This window comes from Myotis yumanensis, unplaced genomic scaffold (assembly GCF_028538775.1).
Source record: "Myotis yumanensis isolate MYYU_CA2020_CCGP unplaced genomic scaffold, mMyoYum1.0.hap1 SCAF_10, whole genome shotgun sequence".
NCBI lineage: Eukaryota > Metazoa > Chordata > Mammalia > Chiroptera > Vespertilionidae > Myotis > Myotis yumanensis.
Genome location: NW_027223761.1, coordinates 58,162,484 through 58,178,072, shown reverse-complemented (window position 1 = coordinate 58,178,072; position 15,589 = coordinate 58,162,484). Strand labels below are relative to the sequence as shown.

At 43.3% G+C, this 15,589-nt stretch overlaps 1 protein-coding gene across 1 annotated transcript; it reads right to left on the bottom strand.

The window, feature by feature from the left end:
- Window positions 1-725: 725 nt before the first annotated feature.
- Window positions 726-14,688, bottom strand: LOC139017442 (transmembrane 4 L6 family member 1-like). The gene is made up of 5 exons (XM_070425870.1): window positions 14,518-14,688; window positions 5,261-5,326; window positions 3,963-4,108; window positions 1,056-1,242; window positions 726-887 (listed from the first exon to the last, which is right to left on the bottom strand). The coding sequence occupies exons 1-5, from the start codon at window positions 14,686-14,688 to the stop codon at window positions 867-869; spliced, it is 591 nt and encodes a 196-aa protein (XP_070281971.1). The 3' UTR covers window positions 726-866.
- Between the last annotated feature and the right edge of the window lie 901 nt (window positions 14,689-15,589).

Here is a 15,589-nt window from a genome sequence, read left to right as displayed (position 1 = left end):
CTGGTGGTTTGGAAAACCCTCTGTGACTCTTATGGGTTAAGTGAAGTAGGTTCTACCTTGTCACTGAGTCATACAGTGTTTCTCAAAGTGTGTTCCATGGCATATTAGCCCCATAAAAATTATTTCAGGAGAAAAGGGTTTTGTGGTCAGATAAGATCAGGAAATTGTGCATTTGCTAGTCTCTTCCTGGAGATAAGCAATGCACACTGGCTTTGTAAAGGTTCTGACAAGTCCTACAGCAGAGAAGCCTATTACACTTTGTTTAATCCAGTGTATCTCAAATTAATTTGACCACAGAGCCCCCACTATTCCTTTTTTTTGTAAATGAATACCAACTAGTTAGTGTCTAAGCAATAATCTCTGAGATCCACAGAAAAGTGGTCTAGACTATAAATGTTGGAATCAGGCTCAAATTCAAAACTTAGACTCATTGACTTCAGACAAGCAACTGACCCTCTCTGATCCTGAGTTTCCTCATCTGCAATATGGCATTATAATGCCATTTGCTTTATAGGATTAACTGAAATTATGTAGGTAAAGTGCTTAGCGCAGGGCCTGGATACAATAACCACCGAATACATTAAGCATCTATCATTATATTATTTTTTATTTCTATCAGTGTACATCCCTATGACTTCTTATGTCATTTCTAGACATCGTTTGGAAGAAATGTCAATCTTTATTCCAGCAAAGCAGATGAAGTTCGCAACACTGTTGTCCTTTATACAAACCTACTCTGGTAAGAAAGTCAGGGGCTTTTTTCTCAGCTTCTCAGAACTCTGGAGACTGACATTCGCCAAATCCAGTCCTCCTGAAACCTGGGGATCCTCCTTCACCTGTCCATCAGTTGTGATTTCTTAGGCTGCTCATAAACCAGTTATGTTCACCTGAAAGAAAAATTAAACCCAAGGTGGCAAATGAAGTTCTACATTTCAAAGGGCATTTCCTAGTTACTGGCTTATCTCTGGGCATGTGGGGCTAGGGCAGGAGAGAGACAGCGTGGCACAGATCAGGCGGAAGTGACTGAAAAATTCCCGGGTTCTAGGAGCACTCACCTGCCCTTTTCGGATGCAGGTGCCACAGTAGACGTCACAGAGTCCACTGATGACTTGGCCAAGGCAGAGCACCGCTTCGACCACGCCGATCCCTAGGAGGATGGAGAACAAGACCACGTTCCACAGGACGATGTGCTCAGGCTCTTGGCACGTGGCCCAGGTGGGCTGGTTGAACAAGTAGTTGTCTCTGCCAGGAGAGATGAGAAAATGAGCCTGGCTTTCAGAGACAGTAAAGGGAGGGAGGTGTTATTGACTAGCACGGGAGAGGCACTAGTCTAACACAGGAGATTACAAAACTTTAGGGTCTTCATTGTTCTCATCTTCACGAAGATAGAAGCTTTATTATTGCTCCTTGGTGGAAAGGCTGAGCAGACCCTTTCCCTCCGACAGCACAGTTTCTCAGCAAGGCATTGTGGGTGTAGACATAGCTGCACAAGACAGCATATGAAGAAGCGGGAAACCCTGGGGTACAAGATTTTAACGGCTGCTATGAGGTCTCAGAGGCAGTGGAAGTGGTTAAGAGCTTGGGTGTGAAAGTCCTACAGAACCAGGTCCTAACTCCAGCTTCCTCATTAAAAAGGTCTACATAAGTTTCCTATATGTTTCTGTACATCAGATTCCTTATGTGTAATGTGGCATTAAAAATGATGACAAGGCCCTGGCCGAATAGCTCAGTTGGTTAGAGCATTGTCCCAATTTGCCAAGGTTGTGGGTTCAATCCCTGGTCAAGGCACATTCAGGAATTAACCAGTGAATGCATAAATAATTGTAACAATAAATTGATGTACACCCTCCCTTCCTCGCTTTAAAATAATCAAATTTAAAAAATGGCATCAACACCATAGAACGATTGGGAGGATTAGATACGGTGTTAGCACATTGCCTGCCATGCAGTAGGCATTATAGTTTAGTTATGTTCTAGAAAGGGGAAGACTAGAAGGATAGAGTAGCTGGAGAAGGCTTCATAGGGAAAGCTGGAGTCACCTGGCCTTGAAGGAGACAGCAGCAGAGAGGAGAGCAATGAACTATAAAAAAAAAAATAGCACATGAGCAAAAACTGTAAGGGAAATTTGGACTCAAAGTGTACTAGTTGGATAAAGGGAAAATGGAATAGGTTTTCAGGCCATATTTCATAGAGCTGTATATTACTTGACATTTCTGTCTTTATTTCTACCTTTACCCATATTCATATACGTATCTATTGGGTTTCCAAACTTAAACTTACATTTAAGTTTCTTTAAATGTAAACATTTCTTGGCCTTATCAGCATCTTTACATTTTACAAAAACCCTTTTGGCTAATCGATGGCAAAAGGATTGAAGGGCAAAATGGAACTGGGATACTGTTGCTTCCTAAACCTGGTCAGGAGCTTCCCAGGTGTGACCTGAATCCAGCCCCCACAGAGGGTGTGCAGGGAGAAGCTGAAGAAAAAGGCAAACCACACCAGACTGGGAGGCGGCACGTTTAATAAGCAAGGGGATTTACTTACAATACTCACATGGCTACAAGATGAGTAGTTTTCCATACCCACCCACCTGCCAGCATCTTAAGTTTTTAGAGAGAGGCCCTCACTGGATTCAGTCACGTATAGTCTCACTATCACATTGCTCTCTGCAGGCTGTATCCTTGGAACAGCTTCTGGGAGTGGGGAAGGCAAGTGAATGCACATTTCAAGGACAGGGGAGGGGCTGAGGAGCCTCCAATTGCCCAGGTCCAGCTTGACCGTCTCTTCTTCTTCTTCTTTTTAAAAAAAATATATTTTTATTGATTTCAGAGAGGAAGGGAGAGGGATAGAGAGAGGCAGAAATATCAATGATGAGAGAGAATCATTGATCGGCTGCCTCCTACATACTCCCAACTGGGGACTGAGCCCGCAACCCTGGCATGTGCCCTTGACCACAGTTGAACCGGGACCCTTCAGTCCACTGGCCAACGTTCTATCCACTGAGCCAAACCAGCCAGGGCAGCGATCACATCTTCTTGATGAGCTCCCCCAACAGGTACTTGTTGGAGATTGGGGACAGGGTGATACAGACTAGGTGAAAAGCAATGTATATTCAAGATATTGTCAGGAGAGAATTGACAAGATCTGGTAATGGATTGAACATGGGAAGTAAGAGGAAGAAGAATCAAAGATAACTCACAGCTTTTAGGTGACATTTACTAGGGTGAAGATGACCAATAGGAGATTTGTGGACATAGAGTTTAGGACATATTAATATTGAAATACTATGTGTTCAAGAGAAAATTTCAAGGAGGTAATTAGATATTTGGGTCAAGAACTCAGAAGATTTAAGCTTGAGATAGACACTTTGGGATTATTTACATGGATAGATGGATGGTTGTGAAAGCCATGAGACCTGCCAGGGAGATAATATGAAATGAAAAGAGAAACAGGGTCTTTCTCAATCAGCTGGTGTTGGGTTTCTTTCTGTGTCCCTTCAGGAAAATAAATGTGCATCATAATCACAGGGTCCAGACACTTTAGGTAATTTGTGTAATTCCAAACTTGGTAATTGTCTTCCCAGGTTGACTGTAAACTACTTGCAAACAGGCAAGTTGTCTCATCCTTCCTTTGCACTCCTTTCTCTTATCACAGTGCCTAGCAAGTACTAAGCAGACCCTCAGCAACTAGTTGAGTTTAATAACTGGGGCTAATGAAATCAGGTATTAATTATATTGAATACCTTGGGTGGACTGCTTAATTCATGGGCACTTCTCCCCTTGGCCAATCACCTCCTAGAGATTCTAGATTTGGAAGCAGGTGTGGAGAGAGGAACAAGACACTAGGTATGAATGAAAGTACCTGGTCCCTTGGTCAATACTGAGAGCACATACTCTTTGTGGTCATCAGCTGTATCGTCATTAGATGTTAGACACTGACCCAAGACCATGAATGCTACTCACTCCAGGCTGTCATTCCTGAAAGGATAGGTGTAGTTTCCACTGCCTGTGTCACAGAAGGGGCCACTGAGCAGACCCAGTGAAGAAATAACCACACAGTACATAGCCCCTATTGTGCCCTGTATGGCCAGAAGCACAGGGAACAGCATCTGCAATGGAACAGAGTCAGAAATTCAGTGCAGCAATGGGAAGGACGGTGGTGGGGAGCCAGCTTTTTACAGGTGCAGCCCCTGAGTTTCCTGGCAAATTGAAAAGGATCCAAGTCTTTTCTTGCAGATGTCAGTCCCGGTAGGTGTCCTTGTTTTGCTTCCCACATGTACAAAATGAGTGCTGGAGGCAAGACGCCCTCTGTCCATCGATCTAGCCCAGTTACAATTCTAAAGAATGAAATGATCCACACTATTTGCCATCCTGGTGCTCGGTGTTCAGTACGTGTGTGCTGTATGGTTGGGTGAGTAAATGAATTACTTGTCACAGTGAGGCAAGTGTCGAGGAAAGGTGGCATATTAGCACATTAATGAACTGGGGCGAAGCTGGTGAACTTGTTTGCTTCAAAGCATAGCTTTTATTCCTGACACATCCATGTGGTGTCCCTCTGACCGCAGGGAGTAAGGCAGGGGGACAGCTGGAGCGGAAAGGAATGACTCAGGGAGCTCCTGGGAGATGGTCCTCAGGCCACATGGGGCTAAGACATCTGCGGACGGTCTGATTGGAAGCTGCAAGCGTTGGGGCAGGGACTTTTGAAGCAGAAAAGAGAAATGAGATGGTGTGTGAACTAGGAACCTAAAAGCAATGGACAGCTTGCTGTGATCAGGGACAAGATCAGGAACAAGAAATAAATCCATAATGGAAGAACTTACAGAGTGGCAGCTTCTGTTCTTCACAAAATATTTTGAGAGAATTCCTGTGAAAGTGTTTTTAAGAGTACAATCTTCAACGTCCCCTCTTGCTTGGATCCCAGTTCTGTGACGTGTTACCCCATTGGCTACCAGGGAATAGGAAAGTCAAAGGATGTGAGGGTCCTAGACCTCCCCACAGACAGACAGGCAGACAGATAGAAGTGCAAACAGCCAAATGCTAGCAGGCTGGTCTACAAGAGCTTTGTGTCCAATGCAAGTGACTCTCCTCACATCTTCTCCAGGTTCGTTTTTCCCGGGATCATTTTCAGCTAGAGCCCTGCATAATATCACTATGTTCCAAAGGAGCATTGGTCTAAAAGCACATGGCCTAGGGAATAAGCCCTTTGGGGGAGGGGGAGGTAGGTAGGAGGTTAAACATTCTGTAGAATCCACAGAACTTACCCCACATCTGTGGACACAGCAGTCTCCCCCACCTCCTCTCAACAGCATTAATGCTGGCACCATAACCTGTGGCGAAAATAAAAATAAAAACTCTGTCCTGCAGAAAGAAGTGGGGAAGGTCAGAGGCAGGAGACAGGCTCTGGGTGGACCCACAGAGAAGGTGGAGGAGCTGGGAATCTGAGCCAGGAAAGGGGGCAGCTCGCATTTCACTGGCTGCCGGGGTTGGGAGCACTCTGCATACATCGTCTCATTTAGTGTCTCCACCTTGTGAGATGGTGCGATTTTCCTTTCACTGCCGCTCAGGGAGGCCGCACAGCAGGTGCAGGGCAGACCCATCATCTGAGCAGGGTCTGTTAGACTCCTGGGTCTGCGCTGCCCATAAAGAAGGGCTCTGCGCTGAGAAACAGACAACCTTGGCCCAGGAATTGCTGGTTTAGATGTTCTCTTGTGCAGGGAGGGGCGGGTGGTCAATGGATCCAACTTGTGACCTCACTGCATCTAATACTGTGGGGGGAGAAGAAGCAGGAAGGGAGACGGTCAACTTTTTCTGAGGCTTCCTTATGCCCCATGCATTCATCCATTTATTGAACACTTACTCAGTGCCTAGCGCTGGGGTCTCCCATAATCAAATGATCTTTTCAAAAGGGACTACTGGAGGGAAGCAAGATGGCGGCGATATAGGCAGACGCGTCCCAGGTCTTGTCCCGGAGCAAACGGAGTAAGCAGCTGAAACTAATAACACCCACCCCGAATTGGCAAATTTACTCAGCTGGTGAGACGGCTTGCAGCCTGGAAGGGCAGACCTCCCCTGGAAAGGTTAAAAACCAGGGATCTGGGCAGGAAAGTTTGCCAGACCTGAGCCCAGAGGGTCGGAGGGAGACCGCATGGCAGACAGCCGCGTCTCTTGGGACAGACACAGACCCTGACCAGGGTAAGGAGTTCCGCGGGTTTGCTGGCGCCAGGAGATTTGAGATTTGGATTTTGTGATTGCGGAGAACTGAGACTAAAGGGGGCATCCTGAGGAACTGATCAGACCGTGCAGTGCCCATAAGAGAGGAGCGTTTCCCAGACCATGCAGTGCTGGTAAGAGGAGCGTTTCCCAGACCGGTAAGAGGAGCGTTTCCGCGGCCGGCCGGTGTTTGTCTGTTTCTTTGTTTTCACTGAACCCTGCTCATAGGACAGTTCGGATACAGACACTCACCTGTGCTGAAGAGAGGGTGAAGGTGCAGACGAGGGGAATCTGGGGAGAAGCTGAGGAAAGAGGGGGAGCCGGAGGAGGTGGCAGCGAATTGAGTGCTGAGACCCCCCTGGGCCCAGGACTGGGGCAGCCATTCCTCCAGAGGGTGGAATTCCTCCCCCCAGCCCCCCAGGCAAGGAGCACAGCCACACCCAGATTCCACCCTGTATGAGATAAAGGACTAAAACAAGCTGATTAGTCCCTGGGAGTTACCAGGGTCTGGCCTATAGAGGGATTTTCAGTCCCACCAACAACACAGAGCAGGGTAAGGATTAAAAAAGGATAGAGAAGCTGTATAGCCTCAGAGGCCAACCCAAAAACACTGCCACCCAGAGGTTGAGCCACAAACTGACTCTTAGGGGAATACAAATTAAGGCAGACTGGATCACAAATACGGCCTGCTTTAAAATCAGGACTGTGATTTACAACACGGAGGAACAGTGTAATGCAGGCAACACTCTCCTAAATACCTGGCAGGACCAAGGCGAACCAGGCTGAAGAGTAGAAGAACCGAAAGACCATCACTACTGCAAATTTTTTCTTTTTCTTTTTCTTTTTAATTTTTTCACCTTTTTACTAAGAAACCAATTTTTTTTTTCTCTTTTTCTTCTTTTTCCATCACCTGATTTTACCCTTTCAATTACCACATTTTTATTTTTAACCAGTATTATTACTCCTACCATTTTACCATTTTTTAAAGTGCCATTTTATTTTCTCTTTATTTTCTTTTGGGATTAGTGTTCTCCATTCTATTTTCATCGTTCCTTTAGCATTAATTTTCCCTATCTCAATTCCACCTCTTTGCTAAAACCCTCTTCCTTACTTTTCCCCTTTTGGTGTCCTGTTTCTCTTACCCTATTCCTGCTCCAGACTTTCCCAATTCCCTCTTTTTACCCCCTGTCTAATTCCACCCTACTTATATATCCTATTTCCAATCTACTGCTCTAAATCCTTATACACCTATTCTTTATCCTTCTTCACTTTCCAACCATTTTTTTTTCTCTCTTATCTTTCTATTGTTTTCTTGATTGTTGAATATATTGGGCTTTTTTTTTTTTTTTTTTTTTTTAATTTGTTTGTTTGTTTTGTTTTGTGTTTTTTCTTCTTTTTTAGGACTGGTTGTGAGGTTGTTTTTCTTTTTCTTTTTCTTTTTCTTTTTTTTTTCTGCTGGTTTTTCCCTTCCCTCCCCCACCCCACCCCAGCTATTTTTGTGCTTCTGTTTTCCCTTACCCCTCTGGATATTATTGGTGGTTTGTAGTTTGCATTCATCTCCAGGGATCTGTTGCTGGAATTTGTTGAGATTAGTGGCAGTTCTATTGGAGTTTGCTCCTCATACGGGGAGTCTCTTCCCCACTTCTACTTCATTCTCTTTTTTCGCTCTCTTTTTTCCCCCCTCTTTTTTCCCAATTCTATTTTTGCACTCCTTTTTTGTTTGTTTTTTTCTTATTTTTCTTTTCTGTTCTCTCTTTTATCTTCTTCTCTTCTTTCTCCCTTATCCCCTAATTCTCTTAATTCGGGTGGTCACCTTTATTTGGAGTTATTAATATTGTGAATATACTTGTGTTCAGTGCCTGGTACGTTGTGCCTTGCTCTGTTGTATTTTGTGCCTTTAAATCAACGCAGCAGATCCAAGCAACAGCAGCCCCCTGATCACCGCAGCCTCCTGATCACCACAGCCTCCTGATCACCACACCCTCTGTCTGTGGAACAGCAACTGTACGTGAAGCCTCCCCCCACCAGCCAGAAGAGCCAACACAGCTGTGAACAACACCCACCAGAGGAGCTGCTGCCAACTGGAAAGCAGCTGCTACCGCAACCGTCTGAGCAGCAACCACAACCCAAGGAGCCCCTGCCACCCAGGGAGCAGCCACTGAACACCTCAACATCTACATATGTCAGCGAGATCAAACATGGGTAGGCAAAGAAACCCCCAAAGGAAAGAAAAGGAGGACTCGCCAGAAAAGCAGCTAAGTGAGACAGAGATATGCAACATGACGGAAAAAGAATTCAGAATAAGGTTCCTAGAGTACATGCACCACATGTTCAAGAAGCAAGAAGAAACAGATGAAAAACTCAACTACTTATGCAAGAAGCTAGAAGAAACAGATGAAAAAATCAACAACTTAAGTAAGTCCCAAGAAGAAATGAAGAGTGACATAGCTTCAATAAAAAACTCCATTGAAAGTATCAACAGTAGACTGGGAGAAGCGGAGGACCGAATTAGTGAATTAGAAGACAAGGAAGCAAAACACACTCAAACTGTACGGCAAATGGAGAAAAAAATTAAAAGACAGGAGGAGAGCCTAAGGGAGCTTTGGGACAACATGAAACGAAACAACATACGAATAATAGGGGTGCCAGAACAACAGAAAGATGAACATGGATTAGAAAACCTATTCGAAGAAATAATATCAGAAAACTTCCCTGAGGTGGGGAAGAAAAAAGTCACACAAGCCCAGAGAGTCCCAAACAAGGTGAACCCGAAAAGACCCACACCAAGACACATCATAATTACCATGGCAAATGTTCAGGATAAAGAGAGAATCTTACAGGCTGCAAGAGAGAGACGGAAAGTAACATACAAGGGATCTCCCATTAGATTATCAAATGATTTCTCAACAGAAACACATCAGGCCAGAAAAGAATGGACGGAAATCTACAAAGTGATGCAAAGCAAAGGACTGAATCCAAGAATACTCTATCCAGCAAGGCTATCATTCAAAATTGAAGGGGAAATAAGAAGCTTCACAGACAAAAAAGGGCTAAGGGAGTTTATCACCACCAAGCCAGCCATGCAAGAAATGCTAAAGGGACTGGTGTAAAAAGAAGAAATATCAAGCTCAGAAAGAAAACAGCCACACACACACACACAAAAAGAAATGGCTACAAACAAATACCTTTCAATAATAACTTTAAATGTAAATGGACTAAATGCTCCAACCAAAAGACATCGAGTGGCTGAATGGATAAAAAAACATGACCCATACATCTGCTGTCTACAAGAGACCCACCTCATTAGAAGGGACTCACACAGACTGAAAGTGAAGGGATGGAAAAATATCTTTCACGCAAATGGAAAGGAAAAGAAAGCTGGGGTAGCAATACTTATATCTGACAAAGTACATCTCAAAGTGAAGGCCATAACCAGAGATAAGGAAGGCCACTTCATAATACTAAAGGGATCAATACAACAAGAAGATATAACCCTGGTAAACATATATGCACCCAATGCAGGAGCACCCACATACATAAGAAAACTTCTGGAAGATATCAGGGGAGAGATCGACAACAATACAATCATAGTAGGGGACTTTAATACACCACTGACATCACTGGATAAATCCGCTAGACAAAAACTCAGCAAAGAAACAGCAATCCTAAATGACTCACTAGATCAGATGGACTTAATTGACATCTTCAGAACACTTCACCCCACAGCTGCGGAATATACATTCCTCTCAGGTGCTCATGGGACATATTCAAAAATAGACCACATATTGGGTCACAAGCAAAGTCTCCACAAATTCAAGAAGATTGAAATCATAAAAAGCTTCTTCACAGACCACGATGGCATAATGTTAGAAATAAACTACAATAAAAACAACCCAAAATACTCAAACACTTGGAAGCTGAATAGCATGTTATTAAATATTGATTGGGTTACCGATGACATCAAAGAAGAAATTAAAAACATCCTGGACACTAATGACAATGAAAACACAACAATCCAAAACCTCTGGGACACAATGAAAGCAGTCCTGAGAGGGAAGTTTATAGCTCTACAGGCCTATCTCAAAAAACAAGAAAAAATGGTAGTCAATCATCTAACTCTACAACTCAAAGAATTAGAAAGAGAGCAACAAGAAAACCCCAGAGTGAGCAGAAGGAAGGAGATAATAAAGATTAGAGCAGAAATCAATGAAATAGAGACCAAAAAAACAATACAGAAAATCAATGAAACCAAGAGCTGGTTCTTTGAAAGGATAAACAAGATTGACAAACCCCTAGCCAGGCTCACCAAGAAGCAAAGAGAGAGGTCCCAAATAAACCAAATCAGAAATGATAGAGGCGAAATAACAACAGACCCCACAGAAATACAAATGATTGTTAAACAATACTACGAGCAACTCTACTCCAACAAACTGGACAACCTGGAGGAAATGGACAAATTCCTAGAAAAATACAACATTCCAAAACTCAATCAGGAAGAATCTAAAAACCTCAATAGGCCAATAACTATGGAAGAAATTGAAGCAGTCATCAGAAAGCTTCCAGCAAACAAAAGCCCAGGGCCAGACGGCTTCACAGGGGAGTTCTACCAAACATTCAAGGAAGAACTAAAACCTACCCTCCTCAGACTACTACAAAAAATTCAAGAGGAAGGAACGCTTCCAAGCTCATTCTATGAAGCCAGCATCACCCTAATACCAAAACCAGGTAAAGACATCACAATGAAAGAGAATTACAGGCCAATATCCCTCATGAACATAGATGCCAAAATCCTCAACAAAATCTTAGCAAATCGGATCCAGCAGTACATCAGAAGGATCATACACCATGACCAAGTAGGATTCATCCCAGAGATGCAAGGATGGTACAACATCCGTAAATCAATAAATGTGATACATCACATAAACAAATTGAAAGAAAAAAACCACATGGTCATATCAATTGATGCAGAAAAAGCATTCGACAAAATCCAACACCCATTTTTGATAAAAACTCTCAGAAAGGTGGGAATAGAAGGATCATACCTCAACATAATAAAAGCCATATATGACAGGCCCACTGCCAACATCATACTCAATGAACAAAAACTAACACCATTTCCCCTAAGAACAGGAACAAGACAGGGATGCCCACTCTCACCACTCCTGTTCAACATAGTACTGGAAGTATTAGCCATTGCAATTAGGCAAGAAGAAGGAATAAAAGGCATCCAAATTGGAAAAGAGGAAGTAAAACTGTCCTTATTTGCAGATGACATGATATTATACATACAAAACCCTAGAGACTCCATCAAAAAGCTACTAGACTTAATACATGAATTTGGCAATGTAGCAGGATACAAAATTAACCCCAAGAAATCTGAGGCATTTCTATACACCAACAGTGAACTTTCAGAAAGGGAGATCAGAAAAACAATCCCATTTACCATCGCACCAAAAAAATTAAGATACCTAGGAATAAACTTAACTAAAGAGGTTAAAGACCTCTACTCAGAAAACTACAGGACGTTGAAAAAAGAGATAGAGGAAGACATAAACAGATGGAAGAACATACCATGTTCTTGGATTGGTAGAATCAACATCATTAAAATGTCCATACTACCCAAAGCAATCTATACTTTCAACGCACTTCCCATTAAAATACCAATGGCCTTCTTCAAAGATCTAGAACGAACTCTCCAAAAATTCATCTGGAATAAAAAAAGACCCCAAATAGCTGCAACGATCCTGAGAAAGAACAAAGTAGGTGGGATCTCAATGCCAGATATCAAGCTGTATTACAAAGCCACTGTTCTCAAAACTGCCTGGTACTGGCACAAGAACAGACATATAGATCAGTGGAATAGAATAGAGAGTCCAGAAATTAGCCCGAACCAATATGCTCAATTAATTTTTGACAAAGGAGGCATGAACATACAATGGAGCCAAGATAGTCTCTTCAATAAATGGTGTTGGGAAAATTGGACAGACATATGCAAGAAAATGAAACTAGACCACCAACTTACACCATACACAAGAATAAACTCAAAATGGATAAAGGACTTAAATGTACGACAGGAAACCATAAAAATTCTAGAAGAATACAAAGGCAACAAAATCTCAGACATATGCCAAAACAATTTCTTCACTGATACAGCTCCTAGGGCAGTTGAAACTAAAGAGAAACTGAACAAATGGGACTACATCAAAATAAAAAGCTTCTGCACAGCAAAAGAAACCATCAACAAAACAACAAGAAAACCCACCTCGTGGGAAAACATATTTGCCAACGTCATATCGGATAAGGGCTTAATCTCCAAAATTTATAGGGAACTCATACAACTTAACAAAAAGAAGATAAACAATCCAATCAAAAAATGGGCAAAGGATCTAAATAGACACCTTTCAAAAGAGGACATTCAGAAAGCCAAGAGACATATGAAAACATGCTCAAAGTCACTAATCATCCGAGAGATGCAAATCAAAACAACAATGAGGTACCATCTCACACCTGTCAGAATGGCCATCATCAACAAATCAACAAACGACAAGTGCTGGAGAGGATGTGGAGAAAAAGGAACACTTGTGCACTGCTGGTGGGAATGCAGACTGGTGCAGCCACTATGGAAGGCAGTATGGAGGTTCCTCAAAAAATTGGAAATGGAACTCCCATTTGACCCTGTGATCCCACTACTAGGAATATATCCCAAGAAACCAGAAACACCTATCAGAAAGGATATATGCACCCAGATGTTCATAGCAGCACAATTCACCATAGCTAAGATCTGGAAACAGCCTAAGTGCCCATCAGTAGATGAATGGATTAGAAAACTGTGGTACATCTACACGATGGAATACTATGCTGCTGTTAAAAAGAAGGAACTCCTACCATTTGCAACATCATGGATGGAACTGGAGAGCATTATGCTAAGTGAAACAAGCCAGTCAATGAAGGAAAAATACCACATGATCTCACTCATTCATGGATAATAAAGACCATTACAAACTTTTGAACAATAATAGATACAGAGGCAGAGCTGCCTCAAACTGATTGTCAAACTGCAGTGGGAAGGCCAGAGAGAGTTGGGGGGCAGGAGGGAGGGGAGTAAGAGATCAACCGAAGGACTTGTATGCATGCATATAAGCATAACTAATGGACATAAGACACTGGGGGGTAAGGGAGGGTAGTGGTTTGTCAAGGGCGGGGGGGGGGGGGGGGGGAAAGGATACTTATGTAATACCCTTTGTAATACTTTAAGAGGAAAATAAAAAAAAATAAAAAAAAATAAAAAAAAAAAAACAAAAGGGACTACTGGGAGAGGAGGAGCCAAATGAAAACAAAGGTGGGAAGGAAGGAAAACACACAATGGCTACTTCAGGGGGTAACAAACTACAATCTGTAGGCTAATCCAGCATGTTGCCTGCTTAATAAATAAAGTTTTATTGTAATATAGCCACACCCATTTGCTTACATATTGCCTATGGCTGCGTTTGCCCTGTGATGACAGAGCTGAGTGGCTGAAACAAGAGACCACATTGCTTGCAAAGCTGGAAATATTTACCACCTGGCCTTTTATGAAAGAAGTTTGCTAATCCCATAATTTTACCTAGGGAAGCCAGGATGGGAGTGACATAATTTATATTTCAAGGTGGTCATCTTGAAACCAGATGAACTTGACAAGTACTCAGTTATTGTGCTTTTTATAAAGTGTATCTTTCATGCAATGAGCAGCCACATATTAAGCTCTAGTCTCAGCCAGCACTTTGCTAGGTAGGCTCTTAGTGGGCAAAGGTTAACAAGATTTGGACTCTGTTCTGGAGAAGCTCACAGCCCAATGGGGGAAGCAGAGACATAAAAAGATGCTTGCAGCATGATATGTTGGGCACAATGTGGAAACTGTTTGTGTATCATGTGTTGTGGGTCCAGAGGAGAAGCAGCCAGCCATGCTCCGGGGCCTAGGGAAGGTGGCTTGAAGATAAGACAATTGCTCTGTGACTTGCCGGGTGTTAAGAGGAACCCTTCACCTGGAAGAGGTAAATTTGCTAAGCCTCATTTCTTTTTGTTGTTGTTAATCCTCACCCGGGGATATTTCCTCATTGATTTTTAGAAAGAGTAGAAGTGAGGGGGAGAGACAGAGAGAGAGAGAAACATGGATGTGAGAGAGACATATCGATTGGTTGCCTCCCACATGTGTCCCGACCAGGGCTGGGGATCAAACCTGCAACTGAAGTATGTGCCCTTGACCAGAATCAAACCTGGGCCGGCACTCTATCCACTGAGCAAACTGGCTAGGGCTAAACCTCATTCTTACCAAGAGACCAGCTCCAAGAAAGCCGTGGAAAAACCAGACCAAGTCTGTGATCTTGGCAGGCTCCAGCACCTGCCCATTGGGAAAGTACAGCAGGAGGTTGGCAATGATGGCAGCGATGGCCAAGGGCAACAGCAGCATGCCGGTGTACCTGGAGCCCGTCTCAGAGCACATGGTGACTCCTTCCTGGAAGAGAGAGAGAAAGCAACCAGGAACCGGCAGAGAGAGAGTGCACCACCGCAGAACCCCAAGAGCAGGTGCCACGCCCACCTCCCCACCTTCTCCACTGGTAGGTGGTGTGACCTGGGAAGGCATGTCATCTCTTTGAGTCTCAGTTTCCTCTGTAAAGCAGAGAAAAATATCGACCTCCTCGATCAGTGGTTCTCAACCTTCTGGCCCTTTAAATACAGTCCCTCATGTTGTGATCCAACCATAAAATTATTTTCGTTGCTACTTCATAACTGTAATGTTGCTACTGTTATGAATCGTAATGTAAATATCTGATATGCAGGATGGTCTTAGGCGACCCCTGTGAAAGGGTTGTTCGACCGCCAAAGGGGTCGCGACCCACAGGTTGAGAACCACTGTCCTAGATGGTGGTATATGGACCAAAGGAAGTAAAGTCAATGTGAAGACTGCTGGCTCATACTAGATATCCTATAGGTTTCCTTAAAGGACTGGGGGGACTGAGGTCGTATTTAGGAAATTACTGGTATCCTGCTCTGGTTCTTTCATCCACTCCAGGAGTAATTCCCATAGTGATTATGAACTAGATCCTGGGTCTGAACCCTGGCTCCACTACACAGCAGCTGTGTGACCTTGGGCAAGGTATTTAACCTCTCTCGCCTCAATTTCCTCATCTGTCAAATGGGGTTGACATTAGTCCTCCCCTTGTGGGATTGGTGAGGGGATGAAAATAAGGTAACATATTCAAATATTCTCATACAAGGCTCTCAGTGCATGGTAGCTGGAGCGTAAAACACCAGGGGACTTGGAATCATCTCATTTTATTTATGTAGAAAACGTCTTTTTCACGTTCTTTGTCAGTCAAGTTTATTGAGCCTGGAGGTTACAG

Coding starts and splice junctions, on each gene's coding strand:
- LOC139017442 (XM_070425870.1), bottom strand. CDS start 14,688: ATGTGCTCTGAGACGGGCTCCAGGTACACCGGCATGCTGCTGTTGCCC. Junction 5,327..14,517: donor TTCTTGGAGCTGGTCTCTTG/GTAAGAATGAGG, acceptor TTTTCGCCACAG/GTTATGGTGCCAGCATTAAT. Junction 888..1,055: donor CCTGCATCCGAAAAGGGCAG/GTGAGTGCTCCT, acceptor TTTTTCTTTCAG/GTGAACATAACTGGTTTATG.